General features: G+C 35.4%; 4 protein-coding genes across 5 annotated transcripts; 2 read left to right on the top strand and 2 right to left on the bottom strand.

The window, feature by feature from the left end:
- Positions 1–428: 428 nt before the first annotated feature.
- On the top strand, positions 429–7,134 carry LOC114737901 (nucleobase-ascorbate transporter 6). Its single transcript, XM_028925897.1, has 15 exons — positions 429–726; positions 1,039–1,187; positions 2,060–2,157; positions 2,316–2,492; positions 2,818–2,918; positions 3,116–3,191; positions 3,277–3,336; positions 3,519–3,703; positions 4,420–4,516; positions 5,372–5,458; positions 5,727–5,785; positions 5,876–5,967; positions 6,081–6,158; positions 6,257–6,417; positions 6,681–7,134. Exons 2-15 carry the CDS (start codon positions 1,082–1,084, stop codon positions 6,897–6,899), a joined length of 1,596 nt encoding a protein of 531 aa, XP_028781730.1. The 5' UTR covers positions 429–726; positions 1,039–1,081; the 3' UTR covers positions 6,900–7,134.
- Positions 7,135–14,049: 6,915 nt separating this feature from the next.
- On the top strand, positions 14,050–15,334 carry LOC114737918 (uncharacterized). Its single transcript, XM_028925923.1, has 3 exons — positions 14,050–14,427; positions 14,516–14,637; positions 14,937–15,334. Exons 1-3 carry the CDS (start codon positions 14,148–14,150, stop codon positions 15,042–15,044), a joined length of 510 nt encoding a protein of 169 aa, XP_028781756.1. The 5' UTR covers positions 14,050–14,147; the 3' UTR covers positions 15,045–15,334.
- A 2,109-nt stretch (positions 15,335–17,443) lies between these two features.
- On the bottom strand, positions 17,444–20,403 carry LOC114737914 (LIM domain-containing protein WLIM1-like). The gene is made up of 5 exons (XM_028925919.1): positions 20,141–20,403; positions 19,240–19,336; positions 19,082–19,122; positions 18,878–18,967; positions 17,444–17,931 (listed from the first exon to the last, which is right to left on the bottom strand). Exons 1-5 carry the CDS (start codon positions 20,276–20,278, stop codon positions 17,722–17,724), a joined length of 576 nt encoding a protein of 191 aa, XP_028781752.1. The 5' UTR covers positions 20,279–20,403; the 3' UTR covers positions 17,444–17,721.
- A 3,475-nt stretch (positions 20,404–23,878) lies between these two features.
- Positions 23,879–26,271, bottom strand: LOC114737906 (succinate dehydrogenase subunit 7B, mitochondrial-like). Of its 2 annotated transcripts, none has more exons than XM_028925906.1 (4): positions 26,104–26,271; positions 25,903–25,974; positions 25,224–25,326; positions 23,879–24,122 (listed from the first exon to the last, which is right to left on the bottom strand). In XM_028925906.1, the coding sequence occupies exons 1-4, from the start codon at positions 26,158–26,160 to the stop codon at positions 24,046–24,048; spliced, it is 309 nt and encodes a 102-aa protein (XP_028781739.1). In that variant the 5' UTR covers positions 26,161–26,271; the 3' UTR covers positions 23,879–24,045. The 2 variants fall into 2 exon arrangements, with proteins under 2 accessions (XP_028781739.1, XP_028781740.1); XM_028925907.1 differs by having other exon boundaries at positions 25,903–25,971; positions 26,104–26,270.
- Positions 26,272–26,909: the final 638 nt, after the last annotated feature.

The following is a 26,909-nucleotide window of genomic DNA, read 5'->3' as shown; positions in this document are numbered from 1 at the left end:
CGTTACGTAATTGCTTGCTGATTTCCGCTTCGGTTCACTCCCTCTCTCACTACAAATCCTCTTTCCCACAACCAAAATCAACAATCTCTACAGAATGGTGATGCGAAGGAGTAAGATAATAGCATTTCCAACATTCTTCTTTCCTTCTTCCCGCATTTCATCAGCGTCGGTCTTCCTCTCTCCTTTTTCTCACTGCGTCGGTCTTCCTCTCTCCTTTCTCTCACTTTCAGCTTTTGGTCTTCCCGCATTCATCAGGGCGTTTTGGTCTTTTGGCCGAAAATATGAATTCCAGATTGGTACCCAGTGCCTTATTTGTCATTTTGCTTATTCAGGTCCCTTATTTGTCCTTTTAGAATTCAAGTGGTATTTTATTGTCATTTTCCCATGTTAAAATGTTTGTTAGCTCAGTGAATGAGGTCGGAGGAGAGAGAGGGAAAGAGACACGGATTGAGCAATAAGGAGTGAAGGAGCTCTCTTTCTCTCTCTTTTTCTATCGTCAAGACAGAGAAGCTCCATTCTTCATAGAAAGTGCCCTTCTGCTCTTCCTGTTACGCCCCTATCGTCTCTCCTAGCTCTGGAGTCTGCTTTACTCCTCACGCTCACAGCTCCTGCGTTTCCTTTCTCTCCCCTTTTCTCTCAGCATTTCCTTTTGGTGTGGTGTGGGGCACCTGCGTTTTTGACTTTATAGTCCGCCACTTGATTTTGCTTCTGAAACATTGCTAAAAGGTACCTTTTCTCTTCTTTCTTCCTGAATTGCCGCAATTATTGTGAGTATTACTTTCACTTGCCTACAGCTAATCTCAGGTTACACTATCATTTTCAGCTCTTATTTCCCTTTAGTGTAGTTCCATTTCCGTCTTTTTCTTCTTTGCTCAGTAGGCAGCCAGTTAGGTAGCTCACTGTTCCGGACTTCTTCTTCGTGAATATTTTCTTCCTTTTCTTTTGAGCCTTCTCTTTGAGATGGGGGATCAGATTTGCTGTCAGATTTGAGCTTCACAGGGTTCTCAGATTCAGTGGTCCTTTTAATTTATTGGCCAGAGTGCGACGCGGTTAGAAAGCACGCTAGTCAGAGAGAAAAATTATGGCAGGAGGAGGAGGTCCGGCGAAAGCAGATGAGCCTCAGCCACATCCACCGAAGGATCAGCTGCCCAACATTTCTTACTGCATGACGAGTCCTCCCCCATGGCGTGAGTTTTGCTGATCTTATATTTGAAAATCTTAACGTTTTGAAGATGAAATCGTGTTTTTTAAACCTGGTTCTTGTCAATTCACATGGTATATTCAAGGCATATTTTGTTATGCAAGTATTGTTTGTTTGGACGGTTGTCTGTCTGTCTACTTGTCAAAAGTTACTTTTTCGTAAATTCTTTTTCCTTGCATTTGCCAGATTTTTTATGCGCTTCTTCCTTAAAGCCAACTTATTCTTCTTTTTAAGGGCGGGAGAGCTCCATTCTAGGCCTGTTATTCTTTTATGTCTAGCACCACAAGGAACGCATGACTGGGGAAATAAAACAAATTTATTGGAAAAGCACCTTCTCATTTCCAAATCTCTGGACCATTTAATTCACAAGTCATGTTTCAAATTAATTCAGAGATTCTTCCCGGCTTGGGAAAACCTCATGGGCTTCTCAAAGCTAAAAGGAATAATGTCATTCATTTAGATTATATACCTTTCGGAGAATCCAATTGTTATTTAATTTGACCTTTGATATGAAAATTTCAAAAATATTCTTTCGCTTAACAATTTCTTACTCTTGAATTATATTATTCGAGTTGTTGAAATTTTTGGAGATTTCGTGACACCACCGAAGCCATGCTTTCAGAGCTGCTAGTTGGATAATGTTTCCTAGACTTTTAAGTTTCAAGTGATTGAAATTTTTGGAAAAATCATTTGCCATATTCTGTCATCATTTTACATAGTTTATGATTTCACAACACCTCTTCTACCCCCTTGTCTGCATTATTTTGTTCAATGTTGGATCTGCAAAATTTAGCTTTAAATATTTGCCTTTGTTTTATTTCGTTAAACTTGACAAAGATTGGGGACATTCTGGTGCAGCTGAGGCCATAATTCTTGGTTTTCAACATTATCTCGTGATGCTTGGCACAACTGTGCTCATTCCTTCTGCTCTTGTTCCACAGATGGGAGGTGGCAATGTAAGCAGTAACTGATAAAATTTACAGAAGCAACTAGGTTAAGATCTAGTTTGAGATTATAATAACAGAAAAATCCAACCATGTGATTGAAATCGTGCTTTATAGGCCAGAAATTAGAAGAGAAAAGGAAAGAAAATCAACATTACTTTTTCTTGCAGGAGGAAAAGGCACAAGTTATCCAAACACTACTCTTTGTAGCGGGAATAAACACATTGCTGCAGACACTGTTTGGAACTCGACTGCCTGCCGTAATTGGAGGGTCTTACACCTACGTCCCTACCACTATCTCAATTATTCTGGCTGGTCGCTTCAGTGATGTTGCAGATCCTATAGAGGTCTTGTGGATCAGAATCCATTTTCTTATATTAACTGGTGCATGGTTGATTTGTTTGTTACATCATTTAATGTTGTAATATGATTAGATCTAACCAATAAGCAAACTGCCATATGTTTTCTAATAATGTTGTTATCAATTATAGCCTTGGTTTTAGATTATCTGTCCTCAGAAGATTAACCTCTTGTGTTCAAATCCATTGGAAATAAGGGAATGAATTTTAGTCCCAGTCCCAGATTAATGCTTTGGATTATTATATGTTTATTTGATCAAAACTGTATGCTCGTTTTTATTTTCTGAATCTTTATTTTTCAAAATATATTCAGAGATTCAAGAGGATAATGCGGGCAATCCAGGGAGCTCTTATTGTTGCTTCAACTCTTCAAATAGTATTAGGCTTTAGTGGCCTCTGGCGTAATGTTGCAAGGTTGGTTTGGATTTATTTGTAGTAAGTTGATGGGTTATGCTTTTTCACCTCATTTTCACGTGATTGCTTTTGACGTAATTATTGTTATGATCTGGATTGGTGTTTGAAATGAAAATTGTGTCTTCATGTTTAAGTAAATTATTAGTTTGTTTGGATGTAAATTTAATAAGTGATATAAGTTCCGATTCTTTCTTCAGGTTCTTAAGTCCACTTTCTGCAGTTCCTTTGGTATCCCTTGTTGGTTTTGGGCTGTATGAGTTAGGTTTTCCCGGGGTAAGCCTTATGTTACTTTATCACATGTTCTCGTGAGAGTTAAATTGATAAGATCATTTGACATTGATGTCTGCCTTGGGTATAGGTTGCTAAATGTGTGGAGATTGGATTGCCAGAGCTTATATTGCTAGTATTTGTTTCACAGGTAAAGTTACTAACTGTGCAATACACTGTTATTAAACATGTCTAGTTACTAGCATTTTCTTTATGGCCATGAACCCTTAACATAAAAATAATGGTTGATTTGATATCTTGGTTTTATTTAGGTATATAGCATGATGATTTTTGTAAGACTGATAGTGATAATGTTTAATGGTTGTCATGCAGTACATTCCCCATGTGCTCCATTCAGGAAAACATATCTTTGACCGTTTTTCTGTTATATTTACAATTGCAATTGTGTGGATATATGCTCATCTACTCACTGTTGGAGGCGCCTATAACCATGCTGCACCAAAAACACAGGCTACCTGCCGCACTGATCGTTCTGGACTTATAGATGGCGCCCCTTGGTTAGTTGTGCAATTTCTTGTAAAAGCAATGCTGGATGGTTTTTTTTCCCTGTAACTACTGTTTAGTTAATTTAAGTTGCTCCCACCGATAAAAAGGAAAAGGATAGCAAGGGGGGAGGTGTTAAGTATGCTCAGTACTGAAGCTGGACAAGACGCTTGTTGTTTAGCCTGATCTTTATATTTCTTAATCTCAGCGTGGAGCTTTGAGAGTTCCAAGCGATACTAGTTCGAGGAGACTCTTGTCAGGCACTGAAATTGCATATCTTATTTAATATGGAGAGAGATTTTTGATTCAACGAATCCTATACCTTACTATCTGAACTAGTCGTTTTTATTCATGTTTTTAGGTGCTAGATTTTTGTATTTCCTCCAAAACCCCAGCTATTGAATCATACGCCATGTTATTCTGGACGAGTTGATTGTATGCACAGAGGCTGTTGATTGTGTTGTGAACTAGAGCGAACGAATAAGTGAATCATTATCTGGTCCATCTATGTCACACTTGTCATTTGAAAATCTTTTCTGTAATATAATTATCACTATTTTCAATCGTAGAGGAATGTAATTGATATTTTTTCAAGAAAGATTCAATTGCATCCGTGAGATTTTGATTTTTTTTTTTTAAATAAAAAATTTATTAGCATGCTTACCTTCTAGCCTTTGTATTGTGAATTGAAAGGAGAGGGTAATAATGTATTGTGAATTTCGTTTTCCAGGATAAGAATTCCATATCCCTTTCAATGGGGAGCGCCTTCATTTGATGCTGGCGAAGCCTTTGCCATGATGATGGCATCCTTTGTTTCTCTCGTAGAGGTAATATATTCCTTTTAGTTTCAAGTTTCAACTGGAATTTCACTTTTGTTTCTTCAGTGGTTTTCTGCCATACGACAATCATTTATTAGCTTCCGTATCCATCATTTTCATTGGTTGTCTTGGAATTCCAATCTGTATGTTGTTGATAGTCATCTAAGACAGCATATACTGCTACAACCTTCTTTAGCTTCCATGATCATTTAATGATTTTGTACTTTCGTTTTAAAATGGTACAAGTATAATAGGTTTTTAGCATACGTTTCCCGAAAACCTTTGAGGCTAAAGTTGAATTTTATCTCTGAGAGAAGTTTTAACTTTAGTTTGTCATTTGGCATAAGTAGTGTCAAGGAACCTACAAATACATACCTAGAATCTCCTTTGCTTTCCTGAATATATATTGGATATACTGGCTGCATGAAGCAGCAATAGTGAGAAGGAAATTTTGCAATAAATCACTGTAAACCATTTTGGGGTCGTGGTCAATGGTCTAAAGGATGGGACTGTATAAACAAATAAAAAAAAAAAAAGAAGGGGGGAAGGGGTGGGGTTAAGGGTCTTGGTTATTGCCCTACTTCTCGTCTGTTAAGTTCAATGTAATAATGGGAAGATTGTCTCCTTCAATGCAATCTAGGGGAGGTTGATATTAACACGTTAACAAATAACTATGTGCTTAGTGGCATGGTTGGGATTATATGGCTTCCTTAATTGTGCATTGGCTGAGAATCAGTAACTTGTGCTTGGTATTTTGCCATTTCCTTGAATAATTATGCCTTGCCAAAGTTAAATTATCTACTTATTGTTTTTTTTTTTTTTTGGTTGAGTAAATCTACTTACAGTTTTATTTGTTACAAGCAGTCTAGTGGAGCTTTTATTGCTGTATATCGGTATGCAAGTGCAACTCCATTACCGCCATCTGTTCTCAGTCGGGGTATTGGTTGGCAGGTATGCTAAGATGGGTACAATTGCTGCTTCAACATTTAACTATCTCTATCTGTAAATGTTCAGGCCAAAAAGATTATCTATAAATAAACTTTTCATTTATTTATAGTTTATAAATAATGATAATAGCAGGAGTAATAATGAAATGTAATTCTAATTATAGTCTTCATCTGCCATTTCAAGTAGCACAATGCAATAGATAATTTTGGTGAGCTCTTGCTTCAGTTATTGTTGACACCATCTGATTCTGCCTCTCAATATCTATGTTCAGGGAGTTGGCATACTGTTATCAGGGTTGTTTGGAACTGTCAATGGATCCTCTGTATCTGTGTAAGACAGTCTCAAACTTTTTTGTATTTTCTGCTTAAAGAAAGGAGACGCAATTTGTTGATGGAACCCATTTGCTTTCATTCTGTACAGCGAAAATGCAGGTCTACTGGCTTTGACTCGTGTTGGCAGTCGAAGAGTTGTGCAAATATCTGCTGGATTCATGATTTTCTTTTCAATTCTTGGTGAGTTGGTGCGGTATGAGTATTTAGGCAATACGTGTGACTTAGATAAATGGTTGGTCCGCCTCCATAGTTCCTTTTCCTTCCCTGAAAAACTTGTGAATCTTGTTGTCTAGGGAAATTTGGAGCAGTTTTTGCTTCCATCCCACCGCCCATTTTTGCTGCGCTATACTGCTTATTCTTTGCTTACGTTGGTAAGTCTGATTTATAAATTGACTCGCAAAGTTATTGAAGGCCCAAATTTGTTTTGATAGCTAAAAAAAAACTATCCATTTTCATTCATTATGTGTAGGTGCGGGAGGCCTTAGTTTTCTTCAGTTCTGCAACCTCAACAGCTTCAGAACAAAATTCATATTAGGCTTCTCTATCTTCTTGGGGTTGTCTGTGCCACAGTACTTCAATGAGTACACTGCAATTAATGGTTTTGGTCCAGTCCACACAGGTGGAAGATGGGTAAGGATATATGATACAAGAACTCGAGATTTCTCTTAAAAAGGATAACTTAGATGCAGCTCTGTAGGTGTCTGGATTCAGTTTTTTCGACTATATGTGCAGACGAACATTTTTGAGAGTCAAACTCGTGTTGCTGAATTGAACAGATGTTTTTACTCTAAAGCTAAACATCTAAAACACCACCGTGCAGTCTTTTCTTGCATTTTAATCTTTGTTTTTGGCGGAGTTCGCACTTGCACTGATACTTTTGTGTTCTTGGGCAGTTTAATGATATGGTGAATGTCCCATTCCAATCGAAAGCATTCGTTGCCGGTGTTGTGGCATTTTTCCTGGATAACACTCTTCATAGGAGAGATGCAGCTATTAGGAAAGACAGGGGGAAGCATTGGTGGGACAAGTTCAAGTCTTTCAAGGGTGACACAAGAAGTGAGGAGTTCTATTCACTGCCTTTCAATCTAAACAAATATTTCCCATCTGTGTAATTTTGTGCTGAGAGCTGAACTTTAAGGCGGTTTCAAATTGATGTCGCTTCACCAAGTCTTAAAAGGTCATTGTTTGATCTTGCATTATCAGATAGGACCTGGGTACACGCCATAGCTAAATGAATATTAAGAGTACTGCAAAACCATTTATTTTTATTGCTTTCTTCTATGTAAATCTTGAGAGCTGTACTCGTGTTAGTAATGTGAAAATTTCCTGTGTCATTCATTCGATTCATATCAACCATGCTTTATAGGCCTTAATACCTTGCCGATGGATACGCATCAGATCCCACAAATATGTAATATTTACCTTTGGAGCTGTCTCATGGTAAGTGTCGATCTTTATTCCAATGACCTTCGTTGCATGTTACGGTAATCACTGCGAATGCAAATAGCACCTTCTTAAAAGCCCTAAGGCCTTATATTTTTGGCCAAGCCCTAAGGCCATTGATCAAAGTATTTAAACTATAATTTTAAAAAACAAGAATTTGGACCGCTTAAATATTAATTTAACAGTCAGGATGGGCGGTGGAGGGGAAGGGATGGGAAGGATAGAGGAGAAAAGCTACCTCCCATTGATCAGTAGTGATGCTCTCCTTGGTGCCAGCAAAACCTTCTAAGTTGAACCATCTCCCGGATTTTTTTTTTTTTTATATCTGGAAAAGTTTTAGATGAATTGGATTCTGGGAGTTCACCAAGATTAGTGTATGCCTCCAGAACTGACTTCGTACCAACTAGATTAACTCTTATTGATGAACCATGTCTCGGATATGAAACATGAAGGCCTCCTCAAAGAATTAGCAAGCACTGTCAAATCGTAGTCAAAATGATTCCCGCTACCTTTTCCGTCTCCAAAATCAACCTGATTTTTTAAGAAAACAATTAAATTAATGACTCCCAGCCCAACGAGCTCCATCATTCGAACTTATGTACTTATAAATGTTTTTTTTTTTCAAATTTCTTTTCACCAGATACATCTTTCCTTATCATAAAATGTTTGTTTGCCTTTGATACGGTAATCACGGAGTCCATCATTTGGAAACACGAGTAACAATGTTAACATCATGAGTCATAAATAACGTTACAAACTAATATTTGAATCCCTCTAAAAAATATGTTCATATTTAATATCTGACGGTATTTTGAATAGAATTGCTTCTAATAGGAATATAATCGGTAATATGGGAGAAGTGGCGGGTTGGGTTAATAAAAATCAGACTCATTTTAAAACGGATCTTTTGAGCTTGTAACAGCCGAGACTGAACTCGTGATGGGCTAACACGTAGGGTTGGCAAGTCAGCCCGTTTTATTTATTTTATTTTTTTAAATTTTTTTCTCCCCCAATATAATTATGTTTACTTCTTTGGTCCTTTATCTTATTCTTATTATTTAAAATTACCATAATATAATATATCTTTTGCTTTGTATTATGAATTTTACTTATGGTAAAGTTAGTTGAGCAAAAAGAAGGTGATTCTACTTATGAAGCTTAACCAAATAATTTCACATCTTCATATCATTCTTTGAATTATATTAACATTGAATGGTGGCTCATAGTTGAGCACTTGATAGTGATTTATAACATTGCGTTTGTATTATTATTAATTTAGATTCGTTATGTTTTAATTTGGGATGTATATTTAATCATTTAAGATGATGTATCATGTATGCTTATAGTAGTATTTTGGAATGTTTGGAACTTTGGATTTCATATTTTATTTATGATAATTTCTATATACATATTTTATTTTAGGTGTTTAAGAATTAGAATGAATTTTATTAAAAGAAAACAAAAGGGACAAAAAAATTTAAAAAAAAAATAGTGGGTTGGCAGGTCTAGGTTGGAAAAATATTAGCTCGCCAGAAGTCGGTCTTTTTAGGATCGACCTGTCGGTCTTTGAGCCCACCACGGGTCAACCCATAATCGGCGGGTTGGCTCCTATTACCAACTCTAAATAGGAGGATACTATGCGTAGCCAAAAAAAACAAACATCAAAGGTGTGAAGTGAAGCCATTGATCTAATCCATGATGCGTAGACTCAGTTAATTGATAAATTAAATAATCTTATATTGTACCTTGAGTGAGGTTGATGTTGTCATCTTCAAATTCACTCTCACTCTAACTAGTACTATTTCTGGTTCTTAATATAAGAGCCTGTTGACTAATTTGAGTAGATTAGAAAAATTAGTTGAGTTGGTTATTTGTAATAAATAAATGCTGTTTTTTCTAAAATATCCTTACTAATAAAATATACTGGTTAAAAGTACTATTATTATAAGGACTATCTTAAAAAAAAGATAAATATGAGAGATAAAGTAAACTGGGATATTATATTTAGGATCAAAATAAAATTCAAATAAGGTTTTATAATTAGGACTGGAGGTAATACTTTAGTATCCTTTTAAATTTGAATCCATTTGCTTCATAATCAAAAGAGAGAGTTCTTGGATATCTCAATGCACTACCGCTGGTGTTAGAGCCGGGAAAACGGGCCAAGCCCATCAGGCCGGCCCGTTTAGGCCCTGAAATTACGAGGGCCGGGCTTGATATTTTTCTCTTAAAATGAGAAACAAGCCCTGGAGGGCTGGCCCTGGAGGGCCGAGGGCTTAAAAGGGCCGGCCCTGGAGGGCCGCGGGCCGGCCCTTTTAAGCCCTTTTATAATTTTTTTATTTTTTAAATTTTTTTATATAATATTAATGTTATTAATTTTTTACATTGTTAATAATATTTCAAATATTTAGTTATTATTATCATTTTAAAATTAAATTTAGTTTTAGCCAATAATTTATCCAATTAAATTTTTAAAAAATCGGTTAATTTAGACTTTAATAATGATTTGATTTATATTATATGCGTTGATATTTTTAAACTATATATATATATTTGATAATAGAATATTTTTATACTTATATAACTTGTGATTCTATAATTTGAATTAGAAATTCATGAGTTTCAACAACAATGTTTCTCACATTAAAGTAAAATAATAGTTAGATTGCAAAATTCAAAAATAAAATTCTTATAAAGAAGAAAAACTTGATATTTTTGTTACGAAAGAAAAGCATACTTATGAAGAAAAGTAATTAATTATAGTGATGATGAAGTTTCAAAAGATTAATGATAGTGTTTATTTATTGCACAATTGCATTATAGATAAAACTTTTAGATATTGTTATCTTGTTAATGAACGTTTTAGATGTTCTTAGATGTTGATGAATATTTATATATGATGATATTTTATATTTGTGACTTAATTTTATTCATATTTATGTCTTTTATTAATAATTTCATTGGTTTATTTTTATATTTTTATAAAAAATTTGATAAATATAAAAAAATAGTATTTTTCCTTAAACGGGCCAAAAGCCCGCGGGCCGGCCCTGACCCTGTAGCTTAAGGGCCGGGCTTAGCAAATTGGGGTATTTTTAAAATTTCAGCCCTGGAGGGCCGGCCCTTTTAAGCCCGCCAGCCCTGAAGGGCCGGCCCTGGAGGGCCAGGCCGGCCTGATTCCCGGCTCTAGCTGGTGTGAAGAGGCAAGAAATAATTTAGTAAAATAGAGTAGGACGGAAAGTGTAGATTTGCATATTCAGGGATTAAATATAAACTACCAAGTTGTCATTATTGATTTTTTTTTTTTTGGACCAGCAATCATTAGTGATTATTATTTAGGGGTTAGAGAAGCGAGATAGGGTGCATGAAATCTGAGGAGACAACGAGATGTGACACTGCCTGCCTGCCTGCCTTCTTTTGGCGATATGTTAAGGTAATATGTAAATCATTGGTTCCATATTTAAACAACCTTAGCATTCCATGATCCCCACCCTCCTCTTTTTTCTGCATTGTATTTGAATGTGGATATCTGACGTGAATGGATTTCATGAAGTCAAATGATTAATTCAGACATGTTGTTCTGGAAATATTGCGAAACAAATACTAACAACATTAAAATTATAAGAAGAAGTTATCTCTGCACCATAAAACATACGACTACTAAACGGAATCAAACATGACGCATTATTAGCTACCCTCATGAACTAGTACTTTTCTCATCCTATTTTTGCCAGCATTTATCATTTCACATTAGAAAAGAGATGATACCTTCAAAAAATTACGGTATATCTATACATCATGTCAACTGTGTAATCTATACTTTGACCTTTGTTTTTTTGGGGGGGATAAGTGGGCCTTCAAGTGGGCCACGGATGAGAACGGCAGGCCCAGATAACAATGTGGGGTGCTTCCCTTTTAGGGCCCGTTTGGTAAATACCTGAAATTATGGTTTTGGCACCCAAACTATAGTTTGGGTAAAAAATTTGCAGGAAAAAAATCAGCAAACCACGGTTTTGGACCAAAATCATGGTTTTGGGTTTCAAACCATGATTTTAGAAAAAGTGAATCCATTTTACTTCTGACTCAAATTGGAGAGGATAATTGTGCCTGTCAGAGTAAATCCCAACAGTAATATGACTTTAACACCCCTCAATTATTTTTCTATAAACATATTTAATTTTATATTTTATAAATATATATACATATATTAATTAATTAATAATTATATTATCTTATATATTAATTATGTTCGTAAAAAATATATTATTAACAATTTTATTTCTTCAAATTAAAATATATTATAAAATCTATTTTTTATATAATTATCATATTAATTTATGTCCTTTTTAGTAATTTGTATATATAAAATTTTTTTCTGATAATAACTATTTAAACACTCTTACTTTTTAAAAAAAATATATTCTTTCAAAATCTATTCTCTAAAAAATATTTTTTAAACTATGATTTGATTTTACTCTCACACCGTCTTAATAACATAAACGCTCAAAAGGCGAACCAGTGTGCATGGGAAGCTTCGCACGCGACGCACACTAACCATGATGCGGTGCTCGGGGAATGAAATTTAACACCGAATGTTCCATAATTACAGGGCCGAAAAACAGCCCCTCCAGTCCTTCACTACATCAATGACGACAGCTTGGGTGGCCCACGCTCGATCATCCAGCATGTCCCTGTAAAATTTAACTCATATGCTACTATTTATTTTTATTATAAGAATTAGTTTGACATTCAATTTGATTTTAAATATAAAATATAAGGTTTCAATTCATTTTATTTTTTATATTTATCTTTTTTTTAAGATAGTTCTTATGATAGTTGTACATGTTAAATATTTTATTAAATAATAATTCTAACCAATATACATTATTAGCAATAATATTTTAGGGATATCTATTTATTACAAATAACTAACTTAATAAAATTTTTTAAGTTACTTAAATTAGTCAACTAGTTCTTATATTAAGAATTGAAGTTAGTACCCCCTCCATTTCAAAATATAAGATAAATTTTATCTATTTACGTTCATCAAGAAATTAGTTAAAATCAGTTTAAAACAATAAATATGTAAGACATATATTTCTTTTTTCAAATATGCCCTTACTAATCAAGAGAATAAATAAAAAATGTAATAAATAAATCAAAGAAGAAAGAGAATATGCATGGTAAAATTGGAAGGAAAAAAAACTCACTAAATACTCCTCCGGTCCTTAATATAGGACCCAATTGTTGAGTTGATTTTGGTTCTAAATATAAGACCCATTTATCATATTTATCAATTTTCTCTAAATTACCCCTATGTATGCTCCTTCAACCATAATTAAGTAGAAGAGTGAGAGAAGGTATTAAGAAAGATGATTATGGTGTTTTAGGAAAAACATGTCACATTTATTATAATTGACTAACTCACCTAACTTCCTTAATCTAATCAAATTAGTTAAATGTGTCTTATATTAAGAACCGGAGGAGTACTTAGATAAAAGTGAATGTTATTCTTGTGGTTATATTTATAGGACAGGGAGAAAAAGTTTGTTTTGTCTCATTTATAAATCACTTAATTAAATTTTTAATGTGAATGAACTATTTCGTTCTTAATTTATTAAAGCGTATATAATTATCTTTTTTGAAAGATGTATATATTAAATAGGAGTAAAGTTAAAAAATTATTATATTTTAATAAAAAATTAATACATTTTAATATTTTTCTTGATTTATATAAAATATGTGGGAAATGTAAATAGAACTAGAAGAGTATCTTATAAAAGTCTAAGGCCCTCCGATAAACATAAAGTTTAGCTTAATATTATATAGTCACATTCACTCGATCATCCCACACCACTCACCTCAACGGCCGCGGGCATGGCGTGGTCCCTGTAAATATTAATGATAAATTGACCCGCCCATTAAATCCTCGAAAGTGAAATCTCTTAAATATTGTAATTATTTGACTTATTTAATACTTATACCGAATTGGCCCTGCCAACATTTATCCGCATATATCTTCCATTTGCCCGACGAGTAGCATTATGATTACGAAAGATGGTAAAATGCAACCAAGAATTTGACTATAATGATTGGACTCACTCTGGGATTATGGCCGTTTGACCAGTAATGCACTCCTACCTATAAAAGGAAACAACTTATTAAATCAAAATATAAAATCGAAGTTCCACATATCACACTCTGTTCTTCATAATTCAGGATGCGTGAATGTTTAGATAATAATATACATAATTTAATACGAAGATGGGATGGAAGAAGTGATTGAGCCCACAAAAATGGATAGAGCAAAGAGAATGTTGTGTGTGTGTGTGTGAGGCCTGCATTTCACATCAATCCGTTGCCAATGTTCACCACGTCAGCCCTCAAATATGATCCTCTATGCTTAATTCACTTCCAATTTATGGATTTTATGAGCATCAATCAACCTCACATGATTTCTATAACATTATACTCCGGTCTTAAATATAAGATTTATTTTATTGTATAAATTATATTATAAAATAGGTTTTATATTTAGAACTAGAGGAGTAGTTTCTTTTACATAACTTTCTTTTGAGAGACACAGAAGCCCTGATATTCATTCATACCTCAGTTGTTAATGTACTACGTAATGAAACCTTTTTAATTTCTGTCTAGACGTCATATATTTGATAAAAGTTCAGTGAAGACACAAAAAATGTCAAGCATCAAATCTACATTTAAAAAAAAAAGAGAGAGAGAGAGAGAGGGGAGAGAGAATCCAATGGAGGGTATATAAGCAGGCTTGCACAGGATCTTAGTTTGTGTGTGTCCCCTGAACCCTGTTTGGCACTGTGAGGCTGCTATAAACACCTCCTTGCGTCCTCCAACATTTCTCTTTCACCTTCCTCACTCTCACAGAGAGAGAGAGAGGGGGGATGGGAAATTGCCAGGCCATTGATGCAGCAACGCTGGTGGTACAGCATCCTAATGGCAAAGTGGAGAGGATGTATCATCCGGTGACTGCTTCTCAGATCATGAAGACCAACCCTGGTCACTATGTGGCCCTCCTCATCTCCTCCACATTATGTTCTTCCCAACACAATCATCATCACCGTGAACACAATAGTGATTCTGTTCGCCTCACTCGCATCAAGCTTCTTAAGCCGTCGGATTCCCTCCTTCTCGGCCATGTTTATAGACTCATCACCTCTCAAGGTCTCTTCCCCCTCCTTTCATCTCTACTCTTGAAAACTTTGATTCTTTCTCTTCCCTCTTATGACTCTCTTGTGCTTGTTTTGTTCAGAGGTTATGAGGGGTTTGTGGGCCAAGAAACAAGCTAAGATGAAGAAAAGCTTGTCAGAATCAGAGAGACGAAGCTTTGAGATGAAGACAATCACCAGGATCCATGATATGGAGAACAGCCAGGTTAATCTCTATCCAAGTTTGGCTTTCTCGGAAGTTTCTTATTGTTTCAGTCAATTGATATTTTTAAGGGTAAATGAAAAACCACTGAACCCTTCATTAGCTTGATTACCCGTATTCTACATCATATATCAGAACCGTTACATCAGCCACAGCAAATCTCAAGAAATTAGTCATTTGGGTTCTGAAAAATATTTAATAGTGGTACCAGACAAACTATATGTAAATACTGGGATCATTATGTACTACAAGTTCATACTTATGTTAATGTTCTGAAAGTATGACTTGTATAAATGTTTTAGGAGAGGAAAAGGGAGAGAGAAGGAGGAAGGAGAAGAGGAACGAGTAATGGAGGGAGGGGAAGAACATGGGAGCCTTCATTACAGAGCATCTCAGAGGCATCAAGCTGATCTGTGTTTGCGGAATAACCCACATGGAGCTCTCTGCCTTGCCTTCAGGGACTGACACATCGAAGTTCCATGATTGGATTATAGATTTTTCAAACTTTTTTAAATACTAAATCCAGAAATGCTAGTTACAATTGCAACTGAGATCACACTTCAATTCATTTTCTACAACCAAATCAACCCTTCTGCATAATTGTGCATATCAAATCAAAGGTTCACATATCCAACTTCAAGTGATGTATCCAAGCTCTTCTCTTTTATATCAAACCAGGCTTCAACATCATCAAAATCTTCATCTTCTTAGTTTTTCTTCTTCTTATTATTTTGTGGCTGCATCTTTTATTCCCCCGTAAATGTTAAATTGTAGCACGCGTCTCTCTAAGACTAAAGATCATAGAGGGGTTTCGATTAAATTATGCAGGGAAGATTACAGCTTTGTGTTATGGGTTACCAAAAACAAGAGCAACAAATTTCTTTGAAGAAGTGAAGTTGGTTTGCATTCTTTATTCCAAAGCAAAAACCAATTGGCCGCTGAAATGTTTGGGAAATTTAAATTCTAATCATTGCTTTCATTTTTTAAATATCCCTCTGATATGGTCCCTTTATTTAAAGAAGCACCTACATGCCAAAGAATAAAGCCCGCAGTACGCTATATTTTATCACGCAAATAAGTAATATCAATATCACATAAAATTTATAAAAATTCACACGACTCACTATTAAGTTTTGAGTTTTGTGCAATTTATTTCAATTTTTTTTTTCAAATTTGTGTTTACTCTGTCACTATTTCTGCTCAGGTTTTAATAAAATGCAAATATTATAAATGGGTAGAATTTCAGTTTTCAAATTTTGTTAGCTATGTGACTCGTGTGACATATAAACCATAAATCCACATTAAATTCACTGTGATTACACATTTATCATTTATTTCTAAAATATAAAAATTTTCTCTGCAGATTGAAAAGGTGTCTCTGTGTTTTTAAGAAAGCTCAATAAAAATATGTGTAATTAACTTTCTTGTTTTAAATGAAGCACAATCAAGTTTTGAAAATAAAGAAATTGTATAGCTTTTTTTTTTTTTGTACTAGGAAATTGCACAGCTTTAATAAAGAAAGTTTAAGAAATATCTTTAAAAAAGAAGAAGAGGCTTATTAAAAACATGGGATACGAGGCTATGAATAAAGCAGGTGCAATTGATGTGCTTTAAATTGCAGCATCATATGATTCCACAATTCTTTTTGTTGCATTAAGAACAAGAACAAGCAAATCCCATGGCCCGTTGGCATTATTATTACCTGTCTTTCTTTCTTTCCCCGCCTTAAAAGAAAAACAGAGCTTCATAGGCAGGGCCCACCAAGCTTCGGCTTCTTTTCCAAGTGCCTTGTCATTCTTATGAGAAAATCAAATAACATTAGGCCAACTTTTTCTTTCCGTCCTTCTTTACTTTTCCATTATTCCATTTCTCTTTTGTGGAATACTATAATGACCAATCATGGAACTTAGATATGCATAAGCATTCGACCAAGGCATGCTCTGTTTCATTTTTTGAGTTTGACTTTGCCTCTTTGACATCGCACTTCCTCAACAAAGATCATCCTCACCTTCCTCATCATATTTCTAGGCTTTGATTATCTCTTTAATTTATCTTATTGGAATGCAAGTGTTTGGTGGGAATTAAAGCGAAATAAAGACAACATCCCCCCCCCCATAAAAAAAACCAAAAAAAGAAGAAAAGAATAAAGGCAACAGAGATTTTTTTTCCCCTAATAAATAAACTAATTCAATTAACATTTCTTAGGCTGTAAGTATAAGAGCACTCAAACAAATCAATCATCGCATATCAGCAAATTTCATGTTCTGATAACGGGTTATATTCACTAGGCTGCTAGCTAGTATACAGGAAACTAGCCTCTAAAATTAAAAGGTTCATTAAGAAACTATACGTAGCTTCGCAGGCTTCTAACATATAACAATATATAACAATGGATCAAACCTTCCATCACATTGCCTCCACCGTAGGCCAACCCCAACTCAAACTTCATAATTTTCTGCTACTCCATGCTATAAACCACAAGTCAAAGCAGTTAGGCATGGAATCAAACAGTGGCTATGGACTGCTCAGGTGATTTCATAAGATTCAAACAGCTTCAACCTTTTCTTTTGACACAAAAAATTTCTACCATTCCTTGTCAATATACTCAACGGATTTCAGAATGGTCATTTTATAGCACCAGGAAGAATAGCATCTGTTTGTCAAACTCAAATCACGAAAAGCCATTAGTTCTACACCTGCAGCTTTGTAATTATTGGGATTTAAGCCAAAACAGAAGGACATCACAGGCCCATTATATCCAAAAGATAATGCTGACAGCAAAAGAGAAAGGTAACTGCTTCCAGAAATCTTAAAAGCGGGATGGTAATACATCATCATGATTATCATTTGAATAGCAGATACCAAACTGTCTAGCAATTATTTCTCAATACTCAACCTCAGTTTCCCACAAAATCTGAGTTCTTTTGTTACAATATTTCCTCACAAAAATATTACATACATAATAAACAAGGAGAACTGCAACAACATCTGTATTGTATCGAAACAACTTCTGCATTTGATGTCTAACAGAGAATGCCATCATCAAGTCTCGTGTGCATGGCCACTGAAGTTTGATGGGTTGAAGTATCACTCGCTTGGTGTGTTCTCAGCCACCCCATTGCCATTCTCATGCTTGTCAAACTGACTGAAGTCGCCCTTCTGCCTGAAAAGCTGAGTATGGTGGTGCCTACAATAAAGGCGATGTTCGTGGGCCACATAATTTGATGGACTGATTACACAACCTCCATGAGTGCACCTGAAACAAGCCTTATGATAAGAACTTCCATCAACGGCCACCTGCAGAAGAACATATCATCAGGGAAGATTAATATGTACACATGGTATTGTATAATGTTGCAGAACATGTAGTTTCAATAACTGACAAGACCAGTAATTTAATCCAACTTCCTCTCCATATATGCTTCTCTCCTCTCTGTTGCACTAATTCATTATGGATACCTCTTTTCCACCATCAGGAAACAAGGTTTTAATATCCAACCAAATTTCTGAGACAACTTTGCCTCTAGACTATCTTTGGTGTAAGTCAGAGTATCCTCAAGTTGTTTTGGGCTTAAGACCAGCCTCTATGGGGCGGAAGCGTTAAGGTTAAAGTCCTTCCAATAATTACACTCTCAGGATTTAAACTTGTGTTCTCTTCCTTACGAGGAGGTGAGACTACTTACCATCTCAACCAACAGCTTGTTGGTTGCCTCCAAACTATCTATTCATTTATACTAGCTCTTGGATAGTCACATCATACAATGATAGGGAAGTCATGACAAGAATACAGGAAAAGATATTACTTAATATTCCTGATAGACAAAATAATTGGACACGGAGTAACTTTTCTAACTTAATTTCCAGTGTCAAATCTGAACTTTTTTCACCTTTTACTTTATGACTTTCCATTTCTGGTGCAGTCAAGGAAAACTGAACGTAAAATCAGATAGAGTAGCTGGATCTCGAAAGGAAGATCAACTCCACAAAATGGGCTGTTGATCAAACTTTGTTGAGAGCGAAATCCAAGAGCTTACATCGGCAATATTTGGCACACCATTGACATACTAAACAAATATTGAGATTCTTCTATTTTCACTCTTAGGAAGATATGGTTCATTGAAAGCATAAAGCAGAACTTGAACTGAGAGATTCAAAAACATATTGTTTCATTCCACGCATCAATTTAGTGACCAAGTGACTTGAAAATGCTATGGAAAAAGTTCACTGAAGGATATTTATATACCTTTTCAATCGGGTAAACTGTTTTCTTGCAAGCAACACACTTTTCTCGAGTTCCACCAAATAAACTTGAAACTTTACTGTTAGTTTGGACCTGCATATTTCTCAAATCAGAAAAAGCGTCATCACAGGTGCACTGGAAATCAATGAAGCAGTAGAAAAATTCCTTTACAAGCAGTTAACATCATTTTTAAGGATGTGAAAATACCTGATCAGCCGATCTGTCAACTCTAACAGTTCTTGGAATACCTACAAGTGACAAATACAGAAGTTAGAGGAATGAATGAAAAAACATAGACATGCTGAGGATAGATTTGAACTTTGAAGTGGATAAGTTTTAGAAAAATATCAATGACAGCAATTCACCTTCAAAACTTTTTTCCAAGCTGCCAGTCATCTTAAAGAGTTGATCGAAATGAGGCTTACAGTATAAAACTCCCTCAAAGGAATTATAATTGCTCAGCTGCAAGGATGCACAAGAGGACTAATAAATGAGGATATGTAGGGTGACAACTAATGCACGATACACAAGAGCAAAAGAAAGTTGTATCAGATGCTAATCTTTCTGCATTTCAAAATATAATGAGACCAACGAGAAGGTTGAAACCAATTTCCAGTATCCATCCAACGAAAGAAAAATCAGACAGCATGTCACAGGATGCTTTACATGTGCCGCTATCAAGGTTCAAAAGGAATTCTAAAGTATACCAGTTGTATATCTTGTCAATAGATAATTATGCATCCCAAACTCAGCTATCACTTTGGAACAAGCATCAATTAGAGTACTGGTATGATCTCAGATCCAAAGTTCAAAACTTTTTAAATAATTATAGTCCAAAAAGTTTTAGCAACAGCAATTAATTCTTAGTTGAATAGTTCATCAAGCCATCACCCATTTACTACCAGCTGAACAGACAAATTCATAGGATCATGCATAAGGACTATCAAAAGCATCATCATCAGTGGAATGTGAAGCCTAAGGAGCGTAGATCGAATACAATAAATGAATCTTAAACGGAACTGGAAACAGAGAGCTTTGGCAGAGCATATCATCAGCAAGTTTCCTGGATAAATCCATCTTGCATTGAGCTGATCATCATCAAAGGCAAAAAACGCATAAAATATACGTTTTCTCATTTCAGAGAGCGTGACAGCAGATGAATGCCCGAATGCATCATAGATCAAACAGACAACACTAAGTACAAATGCAATGCAATGTCCATGTCGGATCGTATATTTCTTGGAAGAAGAGATGCTTCTATCTCACCTTAAGTGTACCTTTACAATGGTGGCATCTGAAGCAAGACTTGTGGTAAACCTTGTTGTCAGCAGTGAGCTGATCCACCAAATACACTGTTTTCTCACAGGCTTTGCACTTCTGGGTGGTGCCTGCAAAGGTCGCCATATCAAAATCAAGAGCCAAAGGTTCAAACTCGGGAGAATTGAAGGCACGAAACAAGAGATATTTCCAACTGAAGAGAAGATGAGTTGAGGTTTCTTTAGCGCTCAGTGTTTTCAAATTTGTGTGGGGTTTTGGAACATTTACAGCTCAAGGGGAAGGGAGAAGAGAGGCTTACAGGTTGGTGATGACGTGGGCCTACAGTTGAGAGTTGAGACAAAAATATACACTAATTAGCTGTCAATCATAATGGACAGTTCGGTGGGGCTGTTGATTCACTGACTCGGAGCTTCCTCGTGACGGCTCTATCTGGCCCTACTTACAAATGCTGAAATTGTGATACTTTCTCGAATTTGGTGCAATTTTGATGGGCTTGCCTCGCTGATATCTTACTACCACGTTTTTACGCCGTTATATTGCCGGTTTTCCAACATGCCGCGGTTTTGAGTCTTCCGACATTTGACGAAAGGATGATGGCTCTAGTTTTCCCCATTTGGGTTGTTTTACTTTCACTTTTACAATTGATGATTTTTCTCAATTTAGAAAGAACAACTTCTGCACTTTTATTTAGAGCGTGCCGGTGAAACCTGAATCAACGATGAGGCAGGCAAGTTATTGGGAGACCATGCACAGGAATATAACATATCTTGCGTTTGAATCCTCTCAGAATCTTTTTTTTTTCTTTTTCTTTGCAGTATTGATCTACCATTCGATCAAATAACTAATGATTCAAATTTCATATTTTAAAACTATTATTATAATATTACATAAATAAGAGAAAGAAGGTGGATATCTATTTTTTAAAATATTAAATCTAACCATTAATTATTTGATGCAACGGTGAAAATGAGAGTATGAGAAGAAAAAGAGAAAAAAAGATTTTGAGAGGATCCAAACCCATTTGAAGGATCAATTCACGAGTTAGATAATGTCTTTGACTCAAGTTGGGATCTTCATGATAACTAATACTCCTCCGATCCTTGATATAAGACCCAATTCTTAAGTTGGTTTTGGTCTTAAATATAAGACTCATTTATCATATTTGTCAATTTTTTCTAAATTACTCTTATGGATACTCCCTTAACCATAATCAAATAGAAAAGGAAGAGGGGTATTAAGAAAGATGATTATAGTGTTTTAGGAAAAACGTATCACTTTTCTTATAATTAACTAACTTACCTAATTTTTTTAATCTAATCAAATTAGTTAAATGAGTCTTATATAAAGGACCGGAGGAGTACTTTCTTACTTTTAATATAAAACTTATTTTATAATAACAATTGTAATATAACGTGGGTTTAATATGAAAACCAGAACTTTTTCTTTACAAGAAAAAAAAAAAAATCAGAGGAGTGTTACTAGCAGAACCACGCGTACATACGAGGAACATTTTCTCAGCTGAGAACGCCCTATGTCATAGTTGTGCCTATAAGTCCAACCACAGCCTCCGCCACAGTACACCAAATGAACGTGGATCACATGGAACCACACACCACTGACCCTCACATCATATAATGAAGGATTAGATACGGTCCTTGACTTCTTGAGTTGGGAATCTCCATAATAATCAATACTCTCTTCGATTCTTAATATTCTTCCAATGTTTAATATAAAACCCATTTAACTAATTTGATTAGATTAAAAAAGTTAGGTAAGTTAGTTAATTATAATAAATGTGACACTTTTTTCCTAAAATACTACAATCATCTTTCTTAATACCCCCTCTTCCCATTCTACTTGATTATGGTTGAGGGAGTATCCATAAGGGTAATTTAGAAAAAATTGATAAATATGATAAATGGGTCTTATATTTAGGATCAAAACCAACTCAACAATTGGGTCCTATATTAAGGACCGGAGGAGTATAAACTTAATTTATGATAAAAATTACAATACAATGTAGGCTTGATATTAAAATCGTAGGAGCATCTTTAGTCTAAACTTTTTCTTACGGAGTATTACAATACATCGGGGAGTAAGGGCCATCGTCTTCATTTTTTCCCCGAACCGAAAGGACCTGATTCACCCGGACATATTTGGATAAAAGTGATAAAATCTTGCACTTTCCAATCTTTTATTTCATGCTGGTCATCTTATTCAAAACATTCATGATTTATTAATATCACTGTGGAAGCAATAATTGAGAAAATTAAGGTGACCTACTACTAATAATGCTTCTTTTTATCAAAACGTAGTTCACCATTAATATTTTTCAAAATAAGCTTAATCCATTATAAATTAATAATTAATTCCAAAGCAGACTTTTTTGGCAAAAAGCATATATACAAAATATTTTAGTTTAAAATTTAATTATCACCGCTAAAATTTTGATAACATATATTCATGAAGAAAATATAAAGAAAATATGATAAATAGACGAAAATTTTGAAGAGGGGGATTCTTATTTTCACCCCAAGAGGGCAGATGTCGCTGTCATTTCATAGAAATGCCCATCACCACATATAGTCACAAATTCATCCAAGTTCCATCTCTCAAATGCTTCCTCACATTAGATGCACTATAAAAAAATTGACTTCCAGCGGCGACAAAAAGTCATCGCTGAACGTATAAAAATCGCCGTTGAAAAGTCATTACCGTAGCGACCGTGGTTGAAACTTTCGGCAACGACAAAAAAAATCGTCACTGAAAAACACTTTCAGCAGCAATTTTTAGAAATTTTAGTAACAACTGAAAGCTAGTTTTGACGGCAACCTTATTGTTGCCGTTGAAAGAACTTTCAGCGGTGACAATCTGTCGCCGCCAAAAGTGACTTTTAGCGGTGACTTGTCATCGCTGAAAGTGATGCATAAGAAAAATTGGTTTTACTGACGCCACGTCATCACTGTCGACGCCACGTCATCACTAGCCACCTCCACCTCATCACTGTCGGTCGCTACATCATCACCGATCAGATGCCACATCACTATTAGCCACCTCCATGTCATCGTCGGCCGCCTCTACATCGTTGCCATATCACCACTCTCATGCCACGTCACTCCTTCCTACCACGTCACCACCCAAATTTTTTCACCTTAAACGTGTCTTCTTAAGGGTTCGACCTTTTGACCACCTCTTTTCGTGTCCAATCGTCTTGCCGCTCAGCTGGATTGAATTTGTTTATTATTATTGTAAAATAAAATATATATTATTAGATTATACTTTTAGCGGTGACACTAATAGTCGTCGCTGAAAGTATATCTTTCAGCAGTAAAAAAACCGCAAAAAGTAGACTTTCAGTTACAAGAAAAAAATCACCGTTAAAAGTTGGACCTTCAGCGGCGACACTAATAGTGGCCGCTAAAAGTCTACTTTCAGTAGCGACACTAAAAAGTCAGCATTGAAAGTATACCTTTCAGCTATGAAAAAAAAAACCACAAAAAGTAGACTTTTAGTAACGACAAAAAAGTCATTGCTGAAAGTCAGACCTTCAGCAGCGACACAAGTCGCCACTGAAAGTATACCTTTCAGTAGTAAAAAAAAAAAAAACCGCAAAAAGTAGACTTTCAACAATGACTTTTTATTGTCACCGCTAAAAACCTACTTTCTACAGTAATTTTTTTTGTCGCCGCCAAAAATTGTCGCCTAAAGTCTATTTTTTTATGGTGATGGTACAACTACCCAGAATGGCATAAAACCATTGAGGTGCAAGGCATTTTGGATTGAAATGCTTTTCGGCTTATTCTAAGTTTCAACACACGGCTAGTCGTCACAGGTCCACGTTGTTGCCAGAAATTAGACAAATGTAACAACATAACAACACAATATTCCCTTCATCATGCACTGCGGTCCCTTGCCTGCTTCCGAGCTTCTTCTCTCATTACTGCTTTGACATATATCTCATAACAGCATCCTGCAGAAACATACGAAAAGCACAAAATCATATTGGAAAAACGCACAGGCGACATTAAAAGTTAAGGATCGATTCTTTGAAACAAAATGATGGTTATCTCTATCCATATCCGATCTAAATACAGATCCTCCCCCTCAAAGTTTGATGATATAAAAGAGTTACTGCATTAAACATGAACAATTTATACCATGGGCAGGTATGGAATAGAATGATACTTTCTCTGTCCCGATTTACGTGTCCTGAATTGGATTTTCATTTTGTCCCTAAATATATGTCCTGTCCCAAATTTCAAGGTATAATTGCTTCCAATAATACCCGTGTTAGATGGAGATCATTAAATGGATGGAATACCGTTGCATTTCCTATAGCCGGAACAGACCTTCCAACTGAAAGGAGCTCCAGCTCTCAACTTTTAACAGCAAACTGGAATTACACCCATAAGCACATTGTTCAATGCTAAAGATACCACCACCTCCGAGGATTTATTTTGGTTCCAAATATAAGAATTTAATCCACTTTGTTTTTCAAATTGATAATTTTTCCCTAAAAATCCCTATTGATTGCACATATTAAGGGGATTTCTATCAAGGGTAGTTACAATGCACATGATTAGAAAGAATATTCTAAGAAAAATAATATATGTTACAAATAACTAACTTAACTAATTTTCTCAATGTTCACAAATTAGTTACCTAAATCTTATATTGAAGACTGGGCATAGTTACAAAGAGTAGTCTAGGAATAATGAATGTAGAAAAACTTGCATACGCGCACACAATGCACTCAATGAGACATAACCTATTGACTCAATAAAAGACTAGCCTTCTGAAAATGGTACATTAGTAACCTCTCAAGTGCCCCAAGAATCCAGAGGACACTATTCTCCTAGAATGGTATATTTAGGAAATATCCACTTGTCAAAGATATCAGAAAAATAAAGAATGTCTATTTCTTTTATCCCCTATTAGTCCATGCATGATATTGGTTTTATTCATATTGTTGCTATTTCTAAACGATGAGAACTAGATAACCCTATCAGAGTTAAACAGAATCAGCGCATGCTTCGCCCTCCCCTAGAATAAGGAATAGAAAACGGCATACCTGCAACAACAACTACTGTTAGAACATCCCCAATTCTCTTGATTCGCGACACACTCTTCTTATACGATTTGAATGGCTTCAGAGATGGATCCTCTGCCAAGAGCTGCAAAATGATCAATGTTACAAAATTGAGCGCAAAAGTGAATCCAAAGGAATCACAAAAATTACGCTAACAAAGTGACCCAATCATGCAAAGAACAGAACTCGTCAAAGCATATTCAGTGGTATATGAGATCAACTACTTTGCTCAGGAAAATTATGCAACATTATTAAGGTTCTACAATGCTCAGAAGTTCATGCAATGGAAACTCAATGATTGTTTATGCTCTAAATTGTAAGGAGTGGCAAAGTTTATGTAAATTAGTCTTCTAAGCTCCATTCAGCTTCGCAACGAATAGTAATTATAAGCCCATCCTACAAACCAAGTAAGAAACTCATTTGAGCGACTGGGCTAGACAGAAATCCCAAAAATCAATCACAACACTACGTTGACATGATTCGTCAAACCCATTTTCACTGATCAACTACTAGCGAAAAAGGTGAAGAAAACAAAACTAATTGGGTGTTAAGCACCCAGCTAGCATTTAATACAGGTCATAAACAGGCAAACGATGACAAGTAATCTAGAGGCAACAAGTAAGGAATTGAATAGAAGAGGCAAGAGAAGTCTACGCCTTACAGCTTTTTCACGAGGCCCGGGTTCGATGTGGAATTCACGGCGCGCGATAGAAAGAAAATCCTCCCTCTTCTGCAATTTTTGGGATTTCATTAAAAAGAAAGTTTAAAAATCCAGAGAACGAATCTAATTTGACATGGAAAAATTAGTTTTAGTAATGATTGAAACAATCGCAACCGATCAGCGGAGAAGATACCAAAATACCTGGGAGTGAGATCGGAAATGGGAAGCAATGCTTGTTTTGCTCAACAAGAACGCCATTTTGGCTTTTCGCTGTGACCTTAGTCAAGTGAATAATACAAATGGATCACAGAACCCTGACACAGCGGAACCCCACACGAAGCTCGACGGACGGGGTATGGATGTTTTCTTGTTTACAACCGGGAATCCGGGATTAATTTTTTCTTTCTTTATAAAATTAAACCCCCGAGTACTATTATGGTGGTTTGTCAGTGTCACTGTCATCCAAATTTCTGAAGGGTTAGCTTCTCGTCACAAAGACAAACCAAGCATCGAATCTCGCAGGGCCTACGCTCATTGTTCGATTTCTTTTTTTGAAAACAAATTCACTGTTGGATCATAACAATGAAATGTGTGCTTTTCATTTATAATATATCGACAATATATAGGACCCATAATAAACACTCAGGCAGGCCCGACTAGTTGCCACTACCATCCTTAGAATGTTTTAGAATTAAAAAATATCATAGTAATTAATTTAATTAATATTTTTAATCTACTTAAATTAGTTAATTAGTTTTTCAATTCTTAAAATTGATACTTGAAAACTATTTTTAAAATTTATCATTTACTTATGTTGATTTGACTGGAGATAAATATAGTAAGATCTATGTCCAACTTTCCTAAACTTCATGCCTCGTGTATTTTCTTTACGAATAATGTTTGCTTGGTCAATAAGCCAACTAAAATTTGATTATGTTTGAATCAAGACTATTCCCATTTCAGGGACCCTATGAAATGGAAGCAAATGAGCCCAAACTATTTTTGTC

The sequence above is a fragment of the Neltuma alba genome, unplaced genomic scaffold (genome assembly GCF_004799145.2).
Source record: "Neltuma alba isolate B1F8T4 unplaced genomic scaffold, ASM479914v2 tig00013509_pilon, whole genome shotgun sequence".
In the NCBI taxonomy this organism is placed as follows: domain Eukaryota; kingdom Viridiplantae; phylum Streptophyta; class Magnoliopsida; order Fabales; family Fabaceae; genus Neltuma; species Neltuma alba.
The sequence above is the reverse complement of the archived record's forward strand: the minus strand, read 5'-3'. Positions and strand labels throughout refer to the sequence as shown.